The sequence below is a fragment of the Aquarana catesbeiana genome, linkage group LG02 (genome assembly GCF_042186555.1).
Source record: "Aquarana catesbeiana isolate 2022-GZ linkage group LG02, ASM4218655v1, whole genome shotgun sequence".
In the NCBI taxonomy this organism is placed as follows: domain Eukaryota; kingdom Metazoa; phylum Chordata; class Amphibia; order Anura; family Ranidae; genus Aquarana; species Aquarana catesbeiana.
Window position 1 is genome coordinate 395,813,229 of NC_133325.1, and position 25,665 is coordinate 395,838,893.

Here is a 25,665-nt window from a genome sequence, read left to right on the forward strand (position 1 = left end):
AGGACACACTTAACCCCTACAGCACCCACTAGTGGTTAACCCCTTCACTGACAGTCACATTTACACAGTAATCAATGCATTTTTAATTGCACTGATCGCTGTATAAATGCGAATGGTCCCAAAATAGCGCCAAAAGTGTCCGATCTGTCTGCCATAATGTCGCAGTCATGATAAAAATTGCTGACCGCCGCCATTACTAGTAAAAGACAAATTATTAATAAAAATGCCAAAAACTATCCCCTATTTTGTCGACGCTATAACTTGCGCAAACCAATCAAAAAACGCTTTTTGCGATTTTTTTTAACCAAAAATATGTAGAAGAATACGTATCGGCCTAAACTGAGGGAAAAAAATGGGTTTTTTTATATATTTTTTGGGGATATTTATTATAGCAAAAAGTAAAAAATAATGTGTTTTTTTCAAAATTGTCGCTATTTTTTTGTTTATAGCACAAAAAATAAAAACCGCAGAGGTGTTCAAATACCACTAAAAGAAAGCTCTATTTGTGGGGAAAAAAGGACATAAATTTTGTTTGGGAGCCACGTAGCAAGACCGCGCAATTGTCAGTTAAAGCGACGCAGTGCCGAATCGCAAAAAGTGCTCTGGTCTTTTGCCAGCCAAATGGTCTGGGGCTGAAGTGGTGAAAGTAGGAAGTTTGGAATTGACATATATCTACCTTGATCTTGCATGTCTAATGTCAGATACTGGTGGAATTCACAAGGTCATAATGCAGATAAGAGCACATCCTTTGGATATGTCTAAGCTGGACTTTCTTTTTACATTTTTTTTCCTTTATCAAGAGCAGACTTAGCAGAGCAGAGAAGGTTTACAACAAAGAGTCACAATGCTATAAAGTCATAGTCAAAAATACACAGCATCATAACCACTGTAAAATGCAGGAAACATTTCTTCATCCCATGTAACATGTATTTCGCCCTAAATAGGCACACCAATTTTGCAGCCTCTTAAGGTGAAAGGTAGGCAGATTCCAGAGTATTGGGAGAGAATATCATGACTCTATTCTGATATACTGTATATAGCACCAGGAGAGATAGGGGGAGAAATAAAAAAGGGGGTGCAGGAGGGAGGAAAAGTGATTGGGCACATGGTGGGTCTGTCATTAACTTAACATCAACACTCAATATTCAGGGGTACAAGCAAAATCAATCCAAAAGTTTGAGAAATCGCTCCCGTCTGTGGTTTGGAGAGGTCATGACATGCTCCGCGGTTTTAATCTAATTCATTTTACTGAGCCAAACATTGTATGGAGGGGAGGGCGTAGTTTTCCAGTATAAGGCAATACATGCTTTTGCTACATTCAGAAGATGTGTCAAAAGTGAGTGTTTATACCTCTTTGCTGAGGGTGACAGGTGAAGTAAGAAGGCTGCAGGGTTCGTCTCGCAGGTGGGCATTGTCAGTTTCAATAAGATTTCCTTTACCTACCGTATTTATTGGCATATAACACGCACTTTTTCCCCCTGAAAATAGGGGGAGAATCATGGGTGCATGTTTTACGCTGACATGGTGCTGCCTCAGAGGGGATGAGCGCCAGCAGATTAGACCGAGCCGGATCTCCTGTGTACTCAGCTCATCTTGGCTCAGCTCGGCTCGCAGTCGCGCCCAGTCTTGCCTCCTGGACGGCTCCTAGCATGTCACATGTCCCAGATTGCGAGCTGAGCCCCGAGCTGAGCCGAGTACACAGGAGATCTGGCTCTGTCTACATCTGCACTGGCTACATTAACAGGCACTGCTGAGGCTGCAGATGGGCACTGAGCAGGCTGCAATGATGGACAATGGCAAGGATGGAGAAAGGTACTGATCAGGCTGCAATGATGGGCAATATCAAGGCTGCAGATGGGCACTGAACAGGCTGCATTGATGGACAATGGCAAGGCTGTAGATGGGCACTACTGAGGCTGCAAATGGGCATTGATCAGATTACAGTGATGGGCAATGGCAAGGCAGCAGATGGGCAAAGGTGGGGCTGCAAATGGGCACTGATCAGGCTTCATTAATGGGCAATGGTGAAGCTGCAGAGGGGCACTGATCAGGCTGTATAAATAGGCACTGACCCTTATTTTGCTTCAAAGTCCGTTATTTAAAATTTAAGTTTTTTTCCTGAAACATCACTCTAAAAATTAGGGTGCGTGTTATACTCCGATAAATATGGGTTATGGAAGCTCCAAAATATATGTGAAATTTCTTGTTATTGGCATCTCCAACAGACAGGGGCACTGTGGAAAGATTTCTTGGAACTCTATACCAGTGATGGCGAACCTTGGCACCCCAGATGTTTTGGAACTACATTTCCCATGATGCTCAACTACACTGCAGAGTGCATGAGCATCATGGGAATAGTTCCAACATATCTGGGGTGCCAAGGTTCGCCATCACTGCTCTATACCATTGTGAAACTATCTTAAACCCAGTCTCTTGTACTTTGCTATAAAACTGACTCTGTATGGGTAAATGGAAGGATGAGATTTTTTGTTGATTTGGAAAAGTAATGCCAGTTTTTGCACTTTGCAATGTTTGGAGGAGTGAATTGAACCAGCGAATGTGTGAGAATCTTATAGGATTTCGAAAGTCCATGTTAACCCTTTCATGACTAAGCCTATTTTTGAAATTTGGTGTTTATAAGTTAAAATCCGTATTTTTTGCTAGAAAATTACTTAGAACCCCCAAACATTATATATATTTTTTTAGAAGAGAGTCTAAAGAATAAAATGGCGATTGTTGCAATATTTTTTATCACACGGTATTTGTGCAGCGGTGTTTTAAACGCAAATTTTTGGAAAAGGGACACTTTCATGAATTTTAAAAAATCCAAACAGTAAAGTTACCCCAATTTTTTTGTATAATGTGAAAGATGATGTTACGCCGAGTAAATAGATACCAAACATGTCACCCTTTATAATTGCACGCACTCGTGGAATGGCGACGAACTACGGTACCTATGAATTTCCATAGGCGACGCTTTAAAAATTTTTTACGGTTACCAGGTTTGAGCTACAGAGGAGGTCTAGGGCTAGAATTATTGCTCTCGCTCTGACGATCGCGGCGATACCTCACATGTGTGGTTTGAACACCGTTTACATATGCGGGCGCGACTTCCGTATGCATTTTCTTCGCTGCGCGAGCTCGCGGGGACGGGGGCGCTTTAAAAAAATTTTTTTTTATTTATTTATTTATTTATTTTATTTATTTTTGTACTTTTATAAATTGTGTTTAAAATTTTTTTTTTTTTTTTTACTTTTATTGCTGTCACAAGCAATGTAAACATCCCTTGTGACAGTAATATGTGGTGACAGGTACTCTTTATGGAGGGATCGGGGGTCTAAAAGACCCCCCATCCCTCCTTTACACTTCAAAGTATTCAGATCGCCGAAAACGGCGATTCTGAATACTGTGTACTTTTTTAAATTCGGCGCCATTGGCAGCCGAGTAAACGGGAAGTGACGTCATGACGTCGCTTCCGCGTTTACAATTAGAAGGCTGGAACGAAGCCGCTCACAGCTTCGTTCCAGCCCGCCCCCAGCCGCCGGAGATTCCCGAATGGACACCGGGCCTCCCGATCGCACGGGAGGCCCGGTAACAGCGGCGGGAGGGGGGGGATGTCCCCTCCCGCTCCTCCGGTATAACAGCCGAGCGGCTTTTAGCCGCATCGGTTGTTATATTCGGGTAGCCGATCGCCCGCTGAAAACAACGGTACCGGGATGATGCCTGCAGCTGCGGGCATCATCCCGGTATAACCCCGGAAAGCCGAGGACGCATATGTGCGTTCGGTCGGCGGGAAGGGGTTAAACCATAGAGGGATCTGTACATAATTCTTCAAAGGCAATCATAGAGAAGGATAGGCGACGCTTTCCTCAAACTTGGGTCTGGAAGTGACGAATTTGGAAGGTTTGCCATTGAGAAATGGGGAGGTTGACCAATATTTGGATTTGTGAGAGCAATTAGAAGTTAGGAAGTGTTTTATGCACTGGTTATCAAGAGAAGGCTGGAATGCCTTGTTTGAGTTTCCTGAGGGGAATTTGGGGTGTCTATGATGGGGGTGATGAACGAGAGTAAAATGTCACTCAGGGTAAAGCTCCTGTCTGAGTGTAAGTGTTTGATAGTGTTACCAATCAATGCAGACCTTGGATTCTCCTCTCTAAGCCAATGTAGGTATCTGGGAGGGGAATTCGATTTTTTGTTTGATAGCTTTTTATTGTTATTATTATATAGAATGTATATAGCGCTAACAGTTTACACAGCGCTTTACAATGTAGAGGGGAAACAAGACAATTACAATGCAGTTCAACACAGAAGGAATAGGAGGGCCCTGCTCATGGAGCTGAAAAATGTCAATAAAAGTAGCAATGGAAATTTCTGACCATCACATACATGTACTTACCTGTAGGATACAAGTTTGTGTGTGCGCAAGTATCTAGTGAAAAAATCTTTTAGTGCTCTGCCTGACTGACATATAATACAACCCCAATTCCAAGAAAGTTGGGACGCTGTGTAAAATCTACATAAAACAGAATGCAATGATTTTCAAATCTCATAAAGCTATATTTTTTTCACAATAGAAAATAGAAACATATCCAATGTTTAAACTGAGAAAATTGACCATGTTGTAAAACTGATTGCAAAGGCTTTAAATATATCATCATCTATAGTGCATAATATCATCAAAAGACAGCGGCAGAAGGGCTCCTCTGTGCAAATCGGCGTAGCTGTATGGTGGACGCTTTAAGGTGTATAGGGGGCACGCGTGTGCCGCATCACTGAGAAACGGATGCGCGTGCCCGGCAACCGCAATGTCCGCCAGACACCTGCGATCGCTCGTGACAGAGCAGGAACATGGATCTGTGTGTGTAAACACACAAATCCATGTCCTGTCAGGGGAAAGGAGACAAATTGTGTGTTCCTAGTATATAGGAACACCGATCGGTCTCATCCCCCAGTCAGTCCCATCCCCCCACAGTTAGAACACACAGTGAGGGGACACATTTAACCCCTTGGTCGCCCCTAGTGTTAACCTCTTCCCTGCCAGTGACATTTATACAGTAATCAGTGGCTATTTTTAGCACTGATCACTGTATAAATGTCAATGGTTTAAAAAAAGTGTCCGATCTGTCAGCTGCAATGTCGCAGTCCCAATAAGAGTTGCAGACCGCCGCTATTACTAGTAAAAAATAATAATAACAAAAATACCATAAATCTATAATCTATTTTGTAGACGCTATAACTTTTGCGCAAACCAATATACGCTTATTGCAATTTTTTTTACCTAAAATATGTAGAAGATTACATATTGGCCTAAACTGAAGAAAAAAAAATATTTTTTTTTTTAAATTCGGGATATTTATCATAGCAAAAAGTTGTCATTGTCATTCTTTTTTTGTTTATAGCGGAAAAAATAAAAAACGCAGAGGTGATCAAATACCACCAAAAGAAAGTTGTATTTGTGAGAAAAAAAGGACATCAATTTGTATGAGTACAACGTTGCAGGACCGCGCAATTGTCAGTTAAAGGGATGCAGTGCCGTATCACAAAAAATGGCCCGGTCAGGAAGGGGGCTAATTCTCCAGGGGCTGAAGTGGTTAAAAACAGCCATGATTCTATGATGAACATCACTGCACGAGCTCAGAAATACTTCCAAAAATTACTGTCTGTGTACACAGTTCACCTCGCCATTCAAAATACAAGTTAAAGCTCTATCTTGCAAAGAAGAAGCCATATCTGAACATGATCCAGAAATGCCACCATCTTCCCAGGCCAAAGTTCATTTAAAATTGTGTGGTGGAAACATCGAGGTTGAGGCCACTCCTTATCGTTTATTCACCTGGGCTGGTCGGGAGTAGTGGCAATCCTTTCCTCTTTACACTTACTAGCCTTCTGGATTGGTATCAGGATAAGCCTGCACCCCATGTTCTGGGACACAGGGATATGCTTTCACCTCCCTCCACTTTGAGCGTTGCCAAAAGTAATATACCAGTGCTGTGGTATTGGTAATAACAATACCAGTCATTTTTACCCCTGCTTGCCTTTTTGGTCAAAGGTTCCACAGTTGAAGTCTTTTTAATTTGTGACTTTTTTATCTGCCTGTTGTTCAGCTTTTTTGATGTTCTTTGTTCTGGTGCTCTTAAGAATTCTAAAGAGATGACTAAACTGTCTTGGAAATATGCACATAACATATTACCTTAAAATTGTACGTTTACTACTTGTATGCAAGCAATTGTAAATGCCTGTTATAGCTTTCTTTAATTCATCTAACGGTCTTGATTTCACAGACTCTGAAGACTGGCCTTACGATGGTTGGGAAAGTTGTTACCCAACTTACTGGTACACTGCCTGCTGGTTCTTCAGATGAAGACTTGTCATCTCACAGCAATTCCAGACGTAGTCCTCTTGCCCCTGGAGTCATTACTATCATTGACACAGAAACTGTTGCTGAGGGACAGGTAAGCCACTTTAAATTGACCTTTTTATATTTAATTACACCTATCTATTCAGCTGGTGATATCAAGACATGGCACTCTGATTGTTCCTCAACTCATGACTTAAGCCTCGTACACACTAGTAGTTTTCTTCTTTTTTGTTCAACACAGCAGGGCTGAACGAAAAAAAAAACCTGACAGCTGAGGAGCCGCTAGTACAGCGGCTGAGAGTGCTGATCAGGAGCCGATAGGCAGACCTTTTTCGGTCATGCCCCTTCGACAGCGGCTTCTTTTGGACTGACTCCAGTACACATGTGCAGAATTGAACCGGTCGATGCCACCCGACATTTTCTCCATGTGTACTAGGCTTTACACAGGGCTATGGAATGTCCCATGTGACATTTCTAGTGATTGGCACACTGTTACAGTTACATTTCATGAATCACATTCTGTTCCAAACTCACATGTACCAGGTAATGTATTGGTATTTTCCCTGGCGGTTGAATGGGAGAAGTGAAGCATAGGGGAAAAAAATGTATTTTGCAGCTGGAAAAGTTGAGGTGATGCTTTACCCAGCACTTCAGATTTTGTCTTAGCATTTCTATAGTGCACCAGTATGCTCCAGTCCCCTTTGTTGGTAATTTTGTGATCTGAGATACCTTACTTATGATGCAGAAGAGACATTCCCAAACAAACCAAATGTAGACTTCTTTAACAACCAGAAAGCCTGATTATGGTAGGATTAAGAGTTCAGTTCCTTGCAGCCACTAATCAGATTGAAATCTGCCTTGTTTAAATGTGTTTCTGGATATAGGATTCTTTGGCTCTGTAAGGTGTTCCCTGGATTCTCACGGCTACATATTATGCAGAACTCAATTTAATGTAGTTTGCGTGAACAGTTGCAGTGTTTGCTAAGTACAATTAATAGTTTACTGATTGGTTTCACTCGTTGCCTGGAAGTACAGATTCATAAATGCGTCTGCCAAGTTTGGGGGAGGGAGTAGTATTAAGGGCTCACGTAGACTTGTGCTTGGGAGGCAATAGAAACATGCATTTGAGCAGTGTTCTTAGCACCCCCCCCCCCCTTTGATCTGCAAAGCAGTGGGTGGGGTGTTCACATGCTGCAGTTGTGATGCTTTGCTTCACGCCTGCAGCAATAACTGTCACTTTTGACACATTTGGTGGGTATTACCACCACTGAATGCAACCCAAGCTTTTAAAATGCCTTTGAGAAGCAATCCAAACACAGAATGCTTTTCAGGGGTGTGACCGTTTAGATACAAATCAAAACTAAGCCTAAGGATAAAAAGTTTTTCTTTACAATTTAGGTCTTTTCAAAGGTGGGTGCTTGCCACAAAAGCACATACATTCCTACAATATACATAACCTAACGTTTAGTTGGGATTTAGGAGAAGTTCACATGTTTGGTTACCTTGCGTTTTTTTTTTCTCTGAGCAAGCTAATAAAGTGAGGTTTTTTGATCAAAGCACTCTACACTCTCTAATAAAAGACTGCCTCCAGTACCACTATTAATCATGTCCCAATGAAAAGAATCCAAGATAATTGTCCCATCATTATGTATTATATCCACAAGTCACTTAGCAACCAAATTCTACCAGGATCCCACACAAAAACGTACCTGCAAATTCTACCTAGGCAAATGTTATCCACCTCACCTCTTCTACATAATACTTCCCTCTTTTTAAATATCTATCAGTCCTGGCAGTGTACTCCGTGATGTAATACCTTTTAACTGCTTATTTTTATATAATGTTCCCAGAACTTGCTGATCTGCCATGGTCCACCTTGGAAAATTAATTTTACTTATTGAGGTCTTTCTTTCCTACGGTGGTCCGCTTTATCCTTCATAGTTTGGCCTCCCCAGTGCTCTTCCAATACTATTCAGATACTGTAGGCCCTCTTTTTTGGGGGATTTTTGCAGTAGCACAGTCAGTAGGTTTTCCCTTGTCAGGGCCTAGTACAGTAAATCCCAAATGGTAAGATTGAAATTTATTGCACATAGATGACCTTATTAACATATGGTGTGCCGTGTTAAAAATGTGTCACAGATATTGGATCATTTCCTAGATTTAGAACATACTCTGAATTAAGCAGTGAAGGGAAATCTGCCTAGTGAGACACATACGGCAAATTTTACCTCTGCTATGTTGCAATGGCAGGAAAAACACATACAGACTTAGATCAAGTGAACTTGAAAAATAACTTTGAACTGAGAAATAAAGTATCACGGTAGTAATGTTTTTTTTCTATCCCTGGTAACACTGCCCTGCTTATATGGAAGGTAATCAAAAACCCAGAGACAAACTGCTTCACAGTACCAAATCCCCTCTGGTGAATCTATTGAGTGGATTACTTTTGTATTTTAAAAGCAACATTGGGGGGTGTGTCCAAAACGGCGGAATAACCTGTGTCTATCCCGTGGCTTTGCTAGAGAGAATCTCTTCATTTATCCATATCTGGGTTTCCTCGTTCTCATGAGCTGGTGATTTGGGTGTGGATGCCTTACAACTCCTCCGGGCATGAAAAAGGGGATAAGAAACTGTCAGGGCTGGGCCCAGCCCCTCTTTCTCTGAGCTGGCCGCTCAGCTGTCAGCTAATTGCCAGCTCTTATCTCTCCACAGTGACTCACCTGTTGATGATCCTGCTCGTTGGTCCTGCCTACTTAAGTCATCCAGTCCTGATGATCTCTGCCTTCGCCTTGGTCACATCTCTAGAGATGCTCTCCTGTGTTCCTGTTAAAGACTAGCTTGGCTGACATTCCTTCTGGCTCCCTGACGTTTTGGCTTGTCTGACTATCCGTCCCAGTTCCTTAACTCTGGCTATGTTTTGACTTTGTTTACTCTGTATGATTTAACTGTACTTCTGTCTCAGTCTGATTTATGGTTTCTGACAGAAACTTATAGCCAGACTTACGACTCAAACTTACAGTAAAAAAAACTCATGGATGATGGCCAGAAGCCCTGTGCTAATATGGTGTCCCAGACAGATTTCCAGGCAGGTGAGCTTGTCTACCAGAACAACCGTTTGATGATGTTCCCCAATTATTCTGTGGAGACCCAGAAACTCTGCTGTTCCTGTGACTCGGTTAAAGCTGCACTACATACCAAGATCAAGTACAGTGCTCTCTTTCCAGCTTAGCTGCGGATTGTGGATGGAGAAACGGTCCGCTGTTTTACTTCACCGAACAATGAAGCAGCCTGGCTGGAGTCCCTGAAGATTTTGCTGACCGGTACCTACATGATTATTGTTTTATGGTTTTGGCCTCCCTTATTTGCTGCGCATCTTCCTTTGATTTTGTTACACTATGGGGTGTGGTAGTACCAGGTCTGGTTAACCCTGGGGTTCTTGATCCTAGGGTGACACATTCTACCTTTAGTTCTGCTCGCCCCCAGTCTTTAGTTGATTATGGGTTGAGTGTTAGGACTGTTTGACTGTAACTACACCAGCCTATTCAATGTAGTTTTCCTGGCTCAGTCCAGGTGACTACCCAGATCCTGTTTAACACTACTAGTCCTGCATCTGATGATGGGAATCTTATGTATGCTACCCTGAATATAGCTGCGGGACTACAGGATTGCAGACTGTTATGTCTTGATTGACACTCCACACCTAACTGCACACCTCTCAGTTTTTTGTTGCCCTTGGGCAGGTTATTGGGGAACTAAAGCGGTCTCATACTTTGTGGGTCCTGCGGAGTGGGGGATATGTGTTGTTGACAAGTGTTGGACTCTTTATTTCCCTTTTTTTTTTTGTGGTTTATGTTCTTGTTTCACTTGTATGTTCCTTTATGGCATGGACTGTGTTTTAATACACATAATGACAATGCTGTGCAGCACGGACTCGGCAGAGATGTATGGCCTCCCGGTATGGGGAGCTCCCTTCTACTGGTGCTCCTTGGAGAGCTGGAGTATATGCCCCCTTCCTTCCCCTTAACTCTAATTATTTTTTTCCAGTATCATGACTAATGCCCTGTACACACGACCGGTTTTGCTATCGGAATAAACTCTGAAGGTTTTTCCGACAGAATTCTGCTCAAGCTGTCTTGCATACACACGGTCACACCAAATTCCGACCGTCAAGAACGTGGTGACGTACAACACGTACGACGGGACAACACGTACGTCTCGTACTTGCTTCAGAGCATGCGTCATTTTTGGTACGTCGAAAGAGCATACAGACGAGCAGTTTTCCCGATAGGAATTTGTTCCGTCGGGAAAAATATAGAACATGTTCTCTATCTAAGTCCGTCTGAATTTTCGACGTAAAAAGTCCGATGGGGCATACACACGGTCGGAATATCTGATGAAAAGCTCCCATCTGACTTTTTCTGTCGGAAATTTCGCTTGTTTTTACGCGGCATACTTTTTCCGTAGTCTCTTGGAGTGTATCGGGACCCAACTTAGCAGTCAAGATATCTTTAATTTTCAATTATCTCAGGAAATTTTCTCTCCAGATTTGTATTTTGCAAGAAACTCATCTTCTAAGCTCTTGCATCTTAGGCCTTAAATGGGCCTGGGTGAGTTCCCACTAACAGGGGGGTTAGTATCCTGGTGCACAAATCGCTCCTATTTCAGCTTCTGGACATCAGGACGGACCCTAAGGGTAGATAAATTATTATGCATATCTTAATAGCGGACTTTCCTTTGGTCTTGGTGGTGCTTTATATGTTGCCTCTGACGGACATCTCTTTATTCTCTACCATTATACAAATTGTTCTCCGCTATGGGGTGGAGGATGTACTTTTAATGGGTGACTTTAACTTGACCTCTTCACCAGATTTGAACAGGCTCCACTCTACCTCCCACTGGTCTCCTGGCTTGGCTCAGTGGGCAAGCACGTTCACCCTAACAGATATTTGGCGACACTCTCATCCTACCCTTAGAGAGTTTACATGCCATTCATCTTCTTTCCGAATGCTCTCATGCATTGACTTAGCTTATACTACTCAGGCCACACTGCGCAGAGTGTCTTAGACTACTATCCTGCCCGGGTGTATTTCAAACCATTCCCCTTTGATCGTCACATTATTGTTGGCACCACCTGGGAAGAGGTTGTGGAGACTGTCCAGATACTGGATAGCAGACTCTGCTGTCCAGGAAGCTATTCAGGAGGGAGTTTGTCAGTATAGGCAAACCAATGCTGAATTCACTACTTCCATGGTAGCCTAGGATGCCATCAAGGCTTACCCGGGTGGCGTATGTCTCTCGAATTGGTGCCGCATGTAGTGCATCAGCACAGTCCTTGGAGAGGTTGAAAGGTGAGGTTTACCAGAGGGAGGCTGCCTATGTGGCCAACCCTGACCAAAGTACCTATGGGGCCTGGTAAAGTACTTTCAGAGAGGTTTTCTTACTTCGGGTGGAAATGACGCAGAAGTCCCTTCTGAATACTGCACAGAGAGTCTTTGAGTATGGCAACAAGAATTGCAGGCTGTTAGCATGATTGACCCAAGGGTCTGCTTGCTGCTACACATACCAGTGATATTAGGGACTCTGTCGGGGTATTATTGAGATCACCTAGTGACATCAATGACAGTTTTTTTCAATATTATGAGCATTTATGCTCTTCCCGTGTAACCTATACATCCTCTGGGCTACACTCTTACCTTGATAGAGTTGATTTTCCTACACTTGACTTAGAGACTAACTCAGGACTTGACCGGGATATTACTTTGGAGATGGTTCAGCTGGCGTTGGCTCAGCTCTAGCCAGGAAAGACCCCTGGTATATCCCTGATCAATGTAGACGCCAAGATTTTGGCCAAAATATTAGCTAGCAGCCTATCTAAGGTCCTTGAGGAGGTCAGTCATGTTGATCAAACTGGGTTCATGCCTGGGAAGAGCACTGGTATCAACCTCCGATGCCTTTTCCTGAATCTGTTGATCACCCATGCAAATAGTGGACAGTCATCACCTACCTCAACGCTGAAAAGGCGCTTGACTTTGTAAAATGGGTTTTCCTGTGGGGGGTGATGTGTAGATTCGGTTTTGTGCCCAATTTCCTTCAGTGGGTAGAAATTTTATAACGTGCTCCGAGGTCCGTACCAATGATAGATTATCTGAGTCATTCCCGCTGCAGAGAGATGCCCTCCTATATCTCCACGATGCTTCTTCCTCCCTTATGGCTGCCTTTGACTTATTTTACTGGTTTGGACAGTTCTGAGGGATTCGTATCAATTGGGCCAAGTCGACGTTCTTCCCTCTTGACCCCCAGGCACGGTAGAATGCGGCAGCTACCATGTTTATATAGGTTGACCAGTTTCGGTATTTGGGTATCCAGGTCCGGCGGGATCCAGTGAGTTTTTCTTAATTTACTTCCACTGTTATCTCAACTTCGTTCTAAGTGCGCATCCTGGGCATCCCTGCCATTGAACCTCATGGGGCGTATTAACCTCCTAAAAATTATTTTTCTCCATTAATTTCTTTGTGTTTCGTAACTGCCCAACCTGGGTACCCAATTCCTTTTTTATCGAGGTTGATGAGTGTGTGGGGGCTTTCATATGGTGAGGGGGTTCTCTCCCTAGATTAGCAAGGTCAACTTTACTCCTTGTGCTTTGTGGAAGATTGGCATTACTGGATTACTGGACTTACTACTGGGTGGCCATCATAGTCACTGCTCACTGGTGGTTTCTGCATTCCTGAGCTAATGCTGTAGTGTGTCTAGAGGCTGTTACTTTGGGTTCCCTTCAGGAGCTAGGAAATCTGGTCCATTGGGGTCCTCAGGCTTACCCTAATCTACCATACCCCACTAGGGTAATGCTTAGGGTCTGGGGCATAGCTAGGCTGTTATTTCTACAGCCCCACAGGTGGTCCCCATTCTGCCCTCTCTGGGGTAATCCCAACCTCCCTCATTTTCGCTCCTTACCCGATCCTGAACTCTGGGCCAGATAGAAGATTAGGATTCTGCAAGATGTGTTCTTGGCAGGTGCGTTGCTCCCCTTCCCAGACCTTAGGGCCAAATTTAAACTACCAGGATGGATGGCTTTCTGATACTTTTAACTGTGCCATGCAGCCCGAGCTCAGTTTCCTATTACTCCAAGCCTTACTATGGACCCTGTTGAGGAACTTCTTGCTCAGGAATTACTGTCTAAACCCCTTTCTGCTCTTTACCTGGACTTAGTGTTAACTCCCCTAAGATGGAATGGTTATGGGACTTGTGGAAGGCTGACCTTCCTGACCTTGATCAAGAGAACTGGAAGGACTGCCTTAAGGATAGTACCAAACTGTTAATTTCCTCATGGGACAAATTGACTCAGATAAAATACTTGCACAGAAGTTTACTATACCCCCCCAGAGATTGCACATAATGTATCCTCAGAGATCGCAAGAGTGCACCCGTTGTGGGGACAGGTTAGGCACATATCTTCACATATTCTGTAGTTGTCCGGGGGTGGCTCGGTTCTGGGGAGAGGTGGTTGAACTTATTAATTCCTCCAGGTCACTCCGGAGCTGGTGTTATTGAAAATTCAGGATGATGAACAGAGACCTAGATGAACTAAATTGCTACTCTCATATTTGTTTTGTTATGCTTAAAGAGAAATTATACTCAAGTGGAATACCCGTTCCCCTCCCTCCATTCCTGGGAAAAATCTATTAACACTGCTCTTCCTATGTATAAGTTGATTTATATCTGCAGGAACTGCCCTAAGAAGTTTGATAGGATATGGCAGCCATGGACAGCTTAGGTGAGGAGGTTTTTCCCCCTCTTGCATATTGAATACCTGTTGGTATGGCTGCGATACCCTCCTCATGTGTTCTTGGATTTCTTGAAGGTTTGGGCACTGCCATTCTCATAGATGTTGTGTTCAGCTTTATTCACGCCTGTTTTCTGTTATAGGGACTTTGCTTCTCTTATCATTGTCAGTGTGTAATATATTTTGATTATTTCTATACTATTGACTTTGTACCATGCCTTTGTTTCAATAAAAGAACATTCTGTTTGTTAAAAAAAAAAAGCAACGTTATCCACATTTAAAGAAATGTAGTCACTTTGTTCAATATAATTCAGCACTGTGATAAAATCCAGCCTATTCACATAAGTGGATTGATAATAATAGTGAGATGGTATTCTTCAGCAGATATGCCTTTTTGTATGGAATCAGCATACAGTATAACAAACAAATGAAGATAGAGTTGTTACACTCTTCATGAATATTTTGACAGTAATGTCATTTGAAGTTTGACAAATTTTGAGGATCACAATACATAAATTATGTACAGTGCATAAATTATGTCATTTTCATGTCATACCATGGTTAGGTTAGTATTTAAACATTTCAAGAGATTTCCATAGTAGGAGTTGCAAGGTTATTGTTCTAACGTGCTGTCCAGTAACCCTATCAACTGCCATTTGTAGTTTTGTTTTACCTAAAATGGCAGCCTACATAACAATTAAGAATATTTCAGTTCCTATGTTTGCTCTATAGTTATGGAAGTTATTGACAGATCTTTTTCTTCAATGTTATTTAATGCACTGTGGACTTATTTTTGTATGTACTGATTCTTTAAATTCTATAAAGGTGTGTTTATTTTCCATTGTAAAGACTCCCTAAAACCCCAGAATAATTTACCAAAAATTATGGCATGGGATGATTGGTTGGATAGGTTGGAAATGTCCCAGCCCGTATAAATCCATAGTAGAACACTCTTAATCCCAGTCAATTATGTTGTCTTCGGGTCTGTCTGGTTTTATAATGCACATTTACAGCTGCTATTTATTTGAATGACCTTTTAATAAATGCTTAATTGACTTTACTAGGATTTGAACCTGTGAACTCTAACACGGCAACAGGGGGTGATAAATTGCTTAGTCAAACTTTGTTTATTTTACATTAATGCAACTCTTTGTTTAATCACACAGAGGCCATGAACTGGCCATTAATGCTCTTTGGAGTGCATACTTAAAATAATTATAAGGGGTTTGTGTATACTTTAATCACTTTTATGATAAAATTAAACTTTGGAACTTCTAAGTACAGTATATCATATTCTTTTATTATTCTTTTTTTATTAGCAGAGCTGCTTAATATGCTATACTTTATATACAGATTTTGAATTTTTGCTCTTAAGCCATGCATCCCCTCTTTCCCTTTTAATACATATTTAAGTTATTTTTTCTAAAATTGGACAACACCACCGCTTTTGTATTGCAGTTATGGTTAGACACATAAGTTCAACATGAAATAAGTACATTTATAGTGGATTGTACAGTTGAAAGTCCAGCTGAATTACTTAGGCGCTTCATTTGCAGAGAAAAGCCTTGGCATTTGTTGTGTGCCTAGTGTGCAGACATGTATTTACTTGTCCATACATGAGCAATGAATGTTTTTTTCTCCCAAAAGTGATATTTAAAATTCGGAGGATGCTGGGGGACTAAACTTCCTATCATCATTACCTGCTGAGGCCAATCTCTTTTGCTGGAATTATATAATATGCAGAATACAACAGGAATAGTGGCAACAGCCCAAGGTGGTTGTTAACGCTTAAAGGTCCAAGGTAGACAAAAGCAGGACCAGGAAAATTATATGAGAGAGATATTGCCCTTTCGGTCTTTGAGACGTGTAAAAAGCTGATCTACCTCCACTTCTAACTCAGCATCGCTTTTGGGTCCCTTTATCTGTCAAGCACCATTGAACTCATGCAACTGTCATGTGAACTCTGTAGCCATCTTAAAAGAAAACTAGGATCCACCACAACCCCAGTAGTGAAAAACTCAGGTTTTACCACCCATTTGTCACAGCTAATTCATACTCAAACATTTTCTCTTCTCTGGGGGTGATAAAACCACAGTAAGTCTTCAGCACATGATAGAGCCACCTGTTTAGTTGTGGTAAGCCATGCAAATGAAACCCTTGGAAAACATGGAGCCCCACCCAGTACAACACCTCTGGGACCTTTACCTGGGGACAGATCACTTAGGTTTTGTTATTGTCGTCTCACTGGGTGTTGATTGACTCCCCAGGTCAGCTTACCCTTTCTTCATCTTAACGTAGTTAAGGGACCTGGAAAGGATCTTTACTCTGAAACAGAGACCATCTCTTTTACCCTGGAACAGAGAGATCATCTAAGTCCTCAGTCCCAAGCAGAGCACCAAAGACCAGTTTTAAAATCCTTATAAGATTGTATAGGATCCTTCTCTCTAATAAAATGTTTCTCTCTTCATCTCTGCAATGCTGGTGATGCCATTAGCACCAGGCACTATGCTTCACATTTTGTGCGACTGTTTTGTGCTTCATAATTGATATAAGGACAATTATCCACAAATTAACTGATATACACCAACCCATCTGCATTTCCCCTTCTCATAGGAGAAAATTTAAAAATGTAATTCTGATACAATTGATTATTGCAGCCAGGATTTGTTTTCCAACTTAATGGAGAAAATGTTAAATACTGTGCAATGCAGCGAAACCACAGAAGATCTTACCACAACCCTTCACCACAGTGAAGGTTCAGGGGGCTTGGTTCTATTGGCAGAATTTTACATTTATCCAAGAATAAGAAACTCTGTTGACTGGAGATTAAACTGGCTCCAAAGCCAAAACATATAGTGTGACACAGCTCTGTGCATCTATGCTTATTCATACCTGCAACCAAGATGATCCTATGCCTCTTCTAAAACAGTCTATTTCTTCCTCCACCCACCTCTTTTCTCCCTCATCCCACCTAGTCTTTAGCAGAGCCTTGAGCCTTGTGGTTGCTTTTATGGCAGTCTGCCAGGCGATTGCTGTTTGGATGAACACATGACCCAAAACCCTAGTTTCATTTTTACAGATTTTTCTGTCCTTAATTAGAACTGTTACCTACAGTCTTACAGTATTGCATGAATGGCTTTGCAGATACACTTTATTAAATCTCCAGGGTGAGTCTTCTCTCCATCCACAAGCGCATGATCTCTTGGCTTAAATGCTTGTCTACTTAGCTTGCATGCGAGAAACGCCTTGAACTATTACTCTTTGAAGGCCTTTTTAGTCCCTCTTTGAATCAGTACATCAAGGATATCACAGAGGTAAGAGTACTCTCCTCTCCCAGAGGAAGAAGGCTCATCCCTCTACCAATAGGACATCTACTCCTGAGGTTAGGAGAGGTTCTTTTTTTCCTTCTCTGTGTTCCAACGCCAAGGCTAAGATTATAATGTACTTTCGGAAGATGACATATTCCTCCAAATCAGCCAAGTCTGGTTCCAAAGGCCTTTTCCCAGTGATGGGGCACCCCTCTTCTAAGAGTGGGTGGACATCTGTCAGCCTTCTGTTCCCAAATCTCAAATACCTGTGCCCAGACTGTCATATGCAGGAGCTAGAAACTGGAGTTTTGAACTCTGATCCATCATGCTTTCAAACGTATCCCCTTCCCCATCACTGTAGGGGAAATTGGCTTGCAGTTGTTCAACAGCTCGTCTCAAGGGGTCAATAACACTGTACCAACAGAAGAACACTTAAAGGCTTTTACTCAAACCTTTTTATAAACATTCTAGTCTCATCAACGCTACCTCCATTTTGCCATAATGTCTGAGACAGTATTCTGGGGCACACCGTGGAGTCTAAGTATCTCATGTAGAAATAACATGACCAGTGATTTAGAGGAGGGGGGCAAGAAGTGTGCCATTTTGCTAAAGTAATCCATGATGACCCAAAGGACTGTGTGCACACCTAAGGGAGAGAGGTCTAAAAAATAAAAACTCTATTGCCAAAGGATTTTGATGATACCAAGCCGTCCATCCATTTTGGTGTCATGAGATTCTGATAGAACCTTGAGCCTGAGCTGGAATCGAAAGAATAACTTTTCCACAGGTGAGTTGGTAATGGCACGAGACTGAGCTTCTGATAAGGTAAAAGGATTTCCAGAACTTGAGTAGGGGGAAAAATGCTGTGGGTCTGCCTCGGAAGTCATGGATCCCAGTAAGTATTAGTAAATTTGAAGCAGGCAAAAAAGTATTCTTGAGTGTTAAGGCATATAGCTAATTGATAACATTTGAGGTTCATGCAATTGTTATAGTCCACAAATGGGTGACGTGCCCCCTCCAGGCAGTGGTGCCACTCCTCCAAGGTACACTTGGCAGCCAAAAGTTCATATTTCCCAATACCACAGTTTGACTCACATTAGAGAAGTTTCTGGAAAAGTGGGCACTGTCACGGTACTACTTACAGTGAGCCCACAGGCGAGCAGGTGATACGGGATCCCCCGGGGCATGGAGTCTAAGGGCCAGTTGGTATTCTACCAGGGTAACCCCTCACGAGGGTTTGGGCTTAGCTGCGTGCTGACCCCAGGTCACGACCCCTGGGTTCACCCCGCTCGCTAGGGAAGTACCAGAAAACACTGTCAGACAAGGATGGATGGATGAAGCAAAGGAGAGCCGGATACACAAGAGATCAGTTCACGAGAGGTCAGGTTAAGGCAGGTTACATGAAGGGAGCTCAAACAAATGTTGCTCAAGCAACCAGAACTGGCCTGAGAGGGATTTAAATAGAGAAGCACACGAGGGGCTGGACAGGAAGTAGCAGGAAGGAATCATATATTAAGCAACAGGTGAGGGCGGCATCACCCATATCTGCAGAGTGCAGCAGAGCTGAACACAAGCTAGTGGAACAACAGGAGTAAAGGTGAGACACAGATCAGCTCCGCATCTGATCTGTGACAGACACATTGGTGTAGTTGGTTTGAAGAGGGAGTTTAAGAGAGAACTGCTCCCATGCCAACATCCAAGGCATCAACTTTCATGATGAAAGGCACAGTAGTGTCAGGATGAGTCAGAACTGGGGCTGAACGGAATGCAGATTTGAGTTTCTGAAAAGCACAGATGGCCTGTGGAGGCCAAAGAGCAGAATTAGACCCTTATTTAGTAAGAGAGATGATAGGGGCTACTGTAGAGGAAATATGTTTAGTGGACTTCCTGTAAACATTGCTGAATCCCAAGAAGCACTGGGCTGCTTTCAGATCCTTTGGCTGGGTCCAATGGTAATTGCTTGTACTTTGTCATGGGTTCATGGCCAATCCAGAATCAGAAAATATAGATATAAAAACCCTAAATGTGAACATCTGGAACATGCACTTGGACAGTTTAGCATACAGGGAGTTTTTGTGGCGCTTAGTTAGAACGGACATATTGGTGTTCCTCGAGGGAGGTGGAGTAGATCAGGATTTCTTCTAGGTAGACCAAGGAGAACTGGCCAAGAAACATAAGAAAGATGTTGACAAACACCTAAAAGACAACAAAACGGTTTTATATTTTGTTAATAAATTTTGCAAACAGGTAATTTTTCTCCTTCATTGATGTACGCTGATGAGGCTACACTGATGGGCACTGATAGACTGCACTGATGGGCACTGATGGGCTGTCCCTTCAAACAGAAGCCGGCGATCTGCTTTTTTACTTCTCACGCTGTCAGCGTGAGAAGAAAAAAAAAAAGATTACCGATCCTCTGTTTACATCACGTGATCAGCTGTCATTGGCTGAGAGCTGATCACGTGGTAAGGGGCTGGGATCAGCCCCTTACTCGGATCTGTGATCACCCGAGTCTCATTGACTCGGGTGATCACAGCGCGCGCTGCACGCCCCCTTTGAAAGGGCTGTGAAAGGGCTTTGAAAGAGGGGCGTCAATGGAGGTACTCCCGGCAAAGCAGATCCGCGCTGTTGCCATCATTCGGCTATAGGGCGGATCTGAACAGGTTAAATAGCTGGTGGTGGTTTGCACAAGCAATAGGAATTATTGAGAAGCACGGTGATATGATAATAACACTGGAGCACTACTATCAAGATTGATATTGATTTATGGGACATTTATTATAAATTTTTTATGAATTTGAATTTTATTGCATGTATACATAGCACTAAGTATAGCATTGAATTATCACTGTAGTAGTGCTGCACTGTGTGTGTGTGTGTGTGTATGTGCGTCTTTTGGTACACATACACATATATTTATATATATATATATATATATATATATATATATATATATATATATATATTTTTTTTTTTTTTTAATTGTAGTGATTTCACTTAAAGTGTATAGCCGCTGCAACTTTGCACTTGATTAATTTAGGGTGGCGCTGATTGTTTCACACATTTGTATAACCAGAACTATAGTTGTCTGGTTTCTTCTGCTGTAGAAACCCTATTCTCTTAAGGCAAGCAGGTGTACTGGTACTTGATTGAGCCTGGGTCTCACTACAAGATGCTATAATTCCCGGCCAGACAGCACTTGCAACTGAGCAAATGAGACAAGGAAAGAGAATCTTTTTCCCTGAGGCTGGTGAGCCAGTTGACAGCAGCTGGTAGTAGAATCCTGGGACAGTCCCAAGGTCAAGACAGAGAATGATCAAGCATAGTACAAAAACCGTTCTGAGGTAAGGGCAGGTAGCAAACCTTAGCCAAGGTCAAAGTGGCAAGCCAAAGAGAAATCCAGGTACAAGGTGTGGGGCCAGCAACAAGGATTTCAATGGCAAGTAACACAGCAGGGCACAACAAACCAGGGTTCAGGAATAAGGGTGTGTGGTCAAAGTTTTAGGAATGGCTAGGCAAATGGAGCAGGCTCGCTTTCTAGCAGCAAGGATGCCTTTACTGGACTGCACTGCCGTCGACAAATCATCACAGAGGAGGTTCTGTCCCAGTTCCCCAGCATCAAGGAGCAGGAGTGAGAATCCGTCTCACACTCCTATCATAAGCCAAATGCACTTGAAAACAAACTGCATTTACCCGTTGACACTAACCATAAACTTGGTTTTGCTTATTTTACTTACTGCAATTTGATGATATTTAGGGGTATATATAAAGCAGTAGACATTTACCTATCATTTACTGCAGGTGTATCTTTCTGGTTCATATGTTTAAAATTTGTGATTGATTCACCTACAGGGAATCTTTGTTGAAAGTAGCATTCACTGTTTTTCCAATATGCCTCTTGGTGTCAGATAACAACATAAATTACAGTTCAATATTCAACCTTTCACAAACATTTAAGACCATACTTTAATGTAAGTGTGTTTCCTTTTCACTGCATTGGTTATTTGAAAGTAACTTAAATGTTTACATTTTATTCTAAATACATTTTATGACTTGAATTCTTATTTTGAAGGTTATATTACTTGAACTCAAACTTTTTTTAATTATATTGTATTGTTTATTAGTCAGGCAATGAAAAAATATGGAATATCCAAGTGTTTTATTTAATTAAGGAAACAATGGCTGCATCAGGGCCAGGGTGTATGTAATTCACACTGCACATTAATTTGACACATTGAAAGCCTCAAGTGTGAAGTGTCATTTTTTGTCTTTCTCACCCCTCTCAATATTGGGATTGATTTATGATGGTCATTTGCAGTGTCTGATTACATTTGCTAATTTGCATCATAGCCAGAGGTTCTGACCACAGTTCTGATAGGAAGTGAAAAGTGACATAGGGTAACAGGAATGGAGTGACTTAGCAGCGACAGCATACTGGCCTAGGTGGATACATTTATAAAGCATTTCTTGGACTATAAGTGATATCAGCAGGAGCATGTTTGTAAAATACCCATTGGTGTTCTAATGGACCTTTAGTTAATTTGACTTTTCCTGTCTACAGGTGGAAATTAACCAGAAATTACATATTTCAGTTTTAAGTTGTCCCTGACCTATCATAGTTTTTTTTTTTTGTACACTCTATGATATCTTTGCAACTCCAATAGATATATATCACTGGCAGAGCATATATACTAGCAGAGACGCTCTTCCCTGTTCTGTACCTCAATATCTGATCCTCTTTAAGACACGAAAAGTCATGGAGCCAATAACAATAAATAGTTTTAATCTATTTGTTTTACATTTTACAGATTTTTCCATTTTATAAAGTTGACTAGCAGTTCTTTTTTGGCCAAGGCCAGCTTTGTACCATCATAGCTGCATCTCATATAGACCAACATTTCAGTATACATTCCCAGTAAACCTGTAACATAGATCTAATATTTATTTTATTTATTACAGGTATTTATATAGCGCTGTCAATTCACGCAGCACTTAACATACTGTATATATTTTACATTCACATCAGTCCCTGTCCTCAAGGAGCTTACAATTTAAGGTCCCAAACTCACATTCATACAAATATTTATACATATACATACTAGGACCGTCCCTTTGGCCTGATGGGCAGGAAGTTGAGTGAGGGCACGATGGCCCCCACTTGACTCTATGCCCTTGGAGGACCAGTGCGCCGCCCAGTGGCCTTAACTGCCTCCCGACCGCCTCACTCAGATATACTGCGGCAGAAGGGCACGTACAGGCAGATTAATGTACCTGTACGTTGCCCTTTAAGAGGCGGCTCGCTCGCCCGCCGGGAGCTCCGTGACCGGGATTGCGGGTCCCGCGGACTCAATGTGGGGGATACCCGCGATCGTCTCACGGTGAGGAAGAACGGGGAGATGCTAATGTAAACAAGCATCTCCCTGTTCTGCCTAATGACACTGACACTGATCACCGCTCCCTGTAATCAGGAGCGGTGATCAGTGATGTGTCACACACAGCCCCCCACCCCCCACAGTTAGAATGACTCCCTAAGACAAACTTAACCCCTACAGCTCCACCTAGTGGTTAACCCCTACACTGCCAGTGACATTTTTACAGTAACCAATGGAAATTTATAGCATTGATCGCTGTATTAATGCCAGTGGTCCCAAAAATGTGTCAAAATTGTCAGATGTGTCCGCCATAATGTCGCAGTCATGATAAAAATCGCTGATCGCCGCCATTACTAGTAAAAAAAAAAAATTATCAATAAAAATGCCATAAAACTTTCCCCTATTTTGTAGACGCTATAACTTTTGCGCAAACCAATCAATAAACGCTTATTGCGATTTTTTTTACCAAAAATATGTAGAAGAATATGTATCGGCCTAAACTGAGGGGAAAAAAATGTTTTTTTATATATTTTTGGGGATATTTATTATAGCAAAAAGTAAAAAATAATGCGTTTTTTTCAAAATTGTCGCTTTTTTTGTTTATAGCGCATAAAATAAAAACCGCAGAGGTGATCAAATACCACCAAAAGAAAGCTCTATTTGTGGGAAGAAAAGGATGTCAACTTTGTTTGGGAGCCACGTCGCACGACCGCGCAATTGCGCAGTGCCGAATCGCAAAAAGTGCTCTGGTCAGGAAGGGGGTAAAATCTTCCGGGGCTGAAGTGGTTAAAGAGACAATTAAAAGAAATTTAAAAAAGTCTTTTTTTTTTTTTTTTCTTTTGCTTTTAAGTGTAAATGTGAGATCTTTTTGACCCCAGATCTCACATTAAAGAGGTCCTGTCATGCTTTTTTTCTATTACAAGGGATGTTTACATTCCTTGTAATAGCAATAAAAGTGATTCAAAACATTTTTTTAAAGGGCCAGTGAAAAAATAAAAAGTAAAACAAATAAGAAAAAAATACATTTAAAGCATCCTGTCCCTCTGTCCTCGCACACAGAAGCGAACGCATATGTAAGTCATGCCCACCATGTAAACGGTGTTCAAACCACACATGTGCGGTATCACTGCAATGGTAACCTGTAGAAATTTTTAAACATCGCCTATAGAGATTTTTAAGTGCCAAAGTTTGTTGCCATTCCACGAGTGGGCGCAATTTTGACGCATGACATGTTGGGTATCAATTTAACATTATCTTTCACAGTATAGAAAAAAATTAGGCTAGCTTTACTGTTTTCTTATTTTTTAAATCAAAAAAGTGTATTTTTTCAAAAAAATACGTTTGTAAGACTGCTGTGCAAATATGATGTGACATAAAGTGTTGCAATCTCCATTTAATTCTCTAGGGTGTCTGAAAAAAATACTTATAATGTTTGGGGGTTCTAAGCAATTTTCTAGCAAAAAAACAAACAAACTGATTTTAACTTGTAAACAACAAGTGTCAAAATAGGCTTGGTCCTTAAAGCGGAGGTTCGCTGAAAAAAAAAATATTAAAAGCCAGCAGCTACAAATACTGCAGTGCTGACTTTTAATATATGGACACTTACCTGTCCAGGGAGCCCGTGGTGTCGGCAGCCGAAGCCGATCCGTCCTTCGGCTCTCAGCTGCTGCCACCGCCATCCTCGGTAAGGGAATAAGGAAGTGAAACCATGCGGCTTCACTTCCTGGTTCCCTACTATGCATGCGCGAGTCGCGCTTTGCGTCCTCTCAGGTCCCTGCTGTATGTCTCGCAGAATACAACGGTGGAGGAGGACAGAGTTGACGGCGGAAGTGGCGTAGGTCACCGCAATTACCGCGGTGATCTATGCCAGGAAGTGGGAGCAAATACCTGTATTAGACAGGTATCTGCTCCCTCCTCCCCCCTGAAAGGTGCCAAATGTGACACCGGAGGGGGGGAGGAATCCAAAAAGTGGAAGTTCCATTTTTGGGTGGAACTCCACTTTAAGTGGTTTTAAAGTTAAAGTGGAGTTCCACCCCAAAAAAAAAAAAAAATTATTAATGTGCTTTAAAAAAATGAAAAAAAAAAAAAACATTTGGAGAAAAATTTTTTTTTACTCACCTCTAAATGCCTGTTGCTAGGGGGTCCCTCGTAGTCTGCCTCCTTCGGTGCTTGGGCTCCTGATGTCACTTCCCTCGTCGCAGGAAGGGAGATCGCCTCTTCACCCTCCCTCTTGTCAATCATCTGGGACACGTGATCGGTCCCAGATGATTGCGGGGCCAGTGAAGGCGCGCAGTTCACGCATGCGCAGTGGGTGCCCGGCTGTGAAGTCACAGCCGTGCGCCCACGGTTAAAATGCCGGCACCGCCGAGCAGAGGGGGGAATGAGCTGGGCTTCCCCTGCATCGCTGGACCCTGGGATAGGTAAGTGTCCGATTAAAAGTCAGCAGCTGCCTTTTAATTTTTTTTTTTTAAATGGGAACTCCGCTTTAAGTAAACTATTGCCCCATACACACGGTCGGACATTGATCGAACATTCCGACAACAAAATCCTAGGATTTTCTCCGACGGATGTTGGCTCAAACTTGTCTTGCATACACACGGTCACACAAAGTTGTCGGACTTTAAACGGGGCAGTAGCCAATAGCTTTCATCTCTTTATTTATTCTGAGCATACGTGGCACTTTGTGCGTCGGATTTGTGTACAGACGATCGGAATTTCCGACAACGGATTTTGTTGTCGGAAAATTTTATCGCCTGCTCTCAAACTTTGTGTGTCGGAAAATCCGATGGAAAATGTGTGATGGAGCCCACACACGGTCGGAATTTCCAACAACAAGGTCCTATCACA

At 42.2% G+C, this 25,665-nt stretch overlaps 1 protein-coding gene across 4 annotated transcripts in view; it reads left to right on the top strand.

Moving 5' to 3' along the window:
- The window catches only part of BCAS3 (BCAS3 microtubule associated cell migration factor), a 1,663,284-nt gene that overhangs the window by 383,930 nt on the left and 1,253,689 nt on the right, over positions 1–25,665 (top strand). For all 4 annotated transcript variants that reach the window (XM_073615250.1, XM_073615251.1, XM_073615252.1 and 1 more), the window contains exon 12: positions 6,282–6,452. In XM_073615250.1, the coding sequence (XP_073471351.1) occupies positions 6,282–6,452 (171 nt within the window). The remainder of the gene's footprint in view (positions 1–6,281; positions 6,453–25,665) is intronic.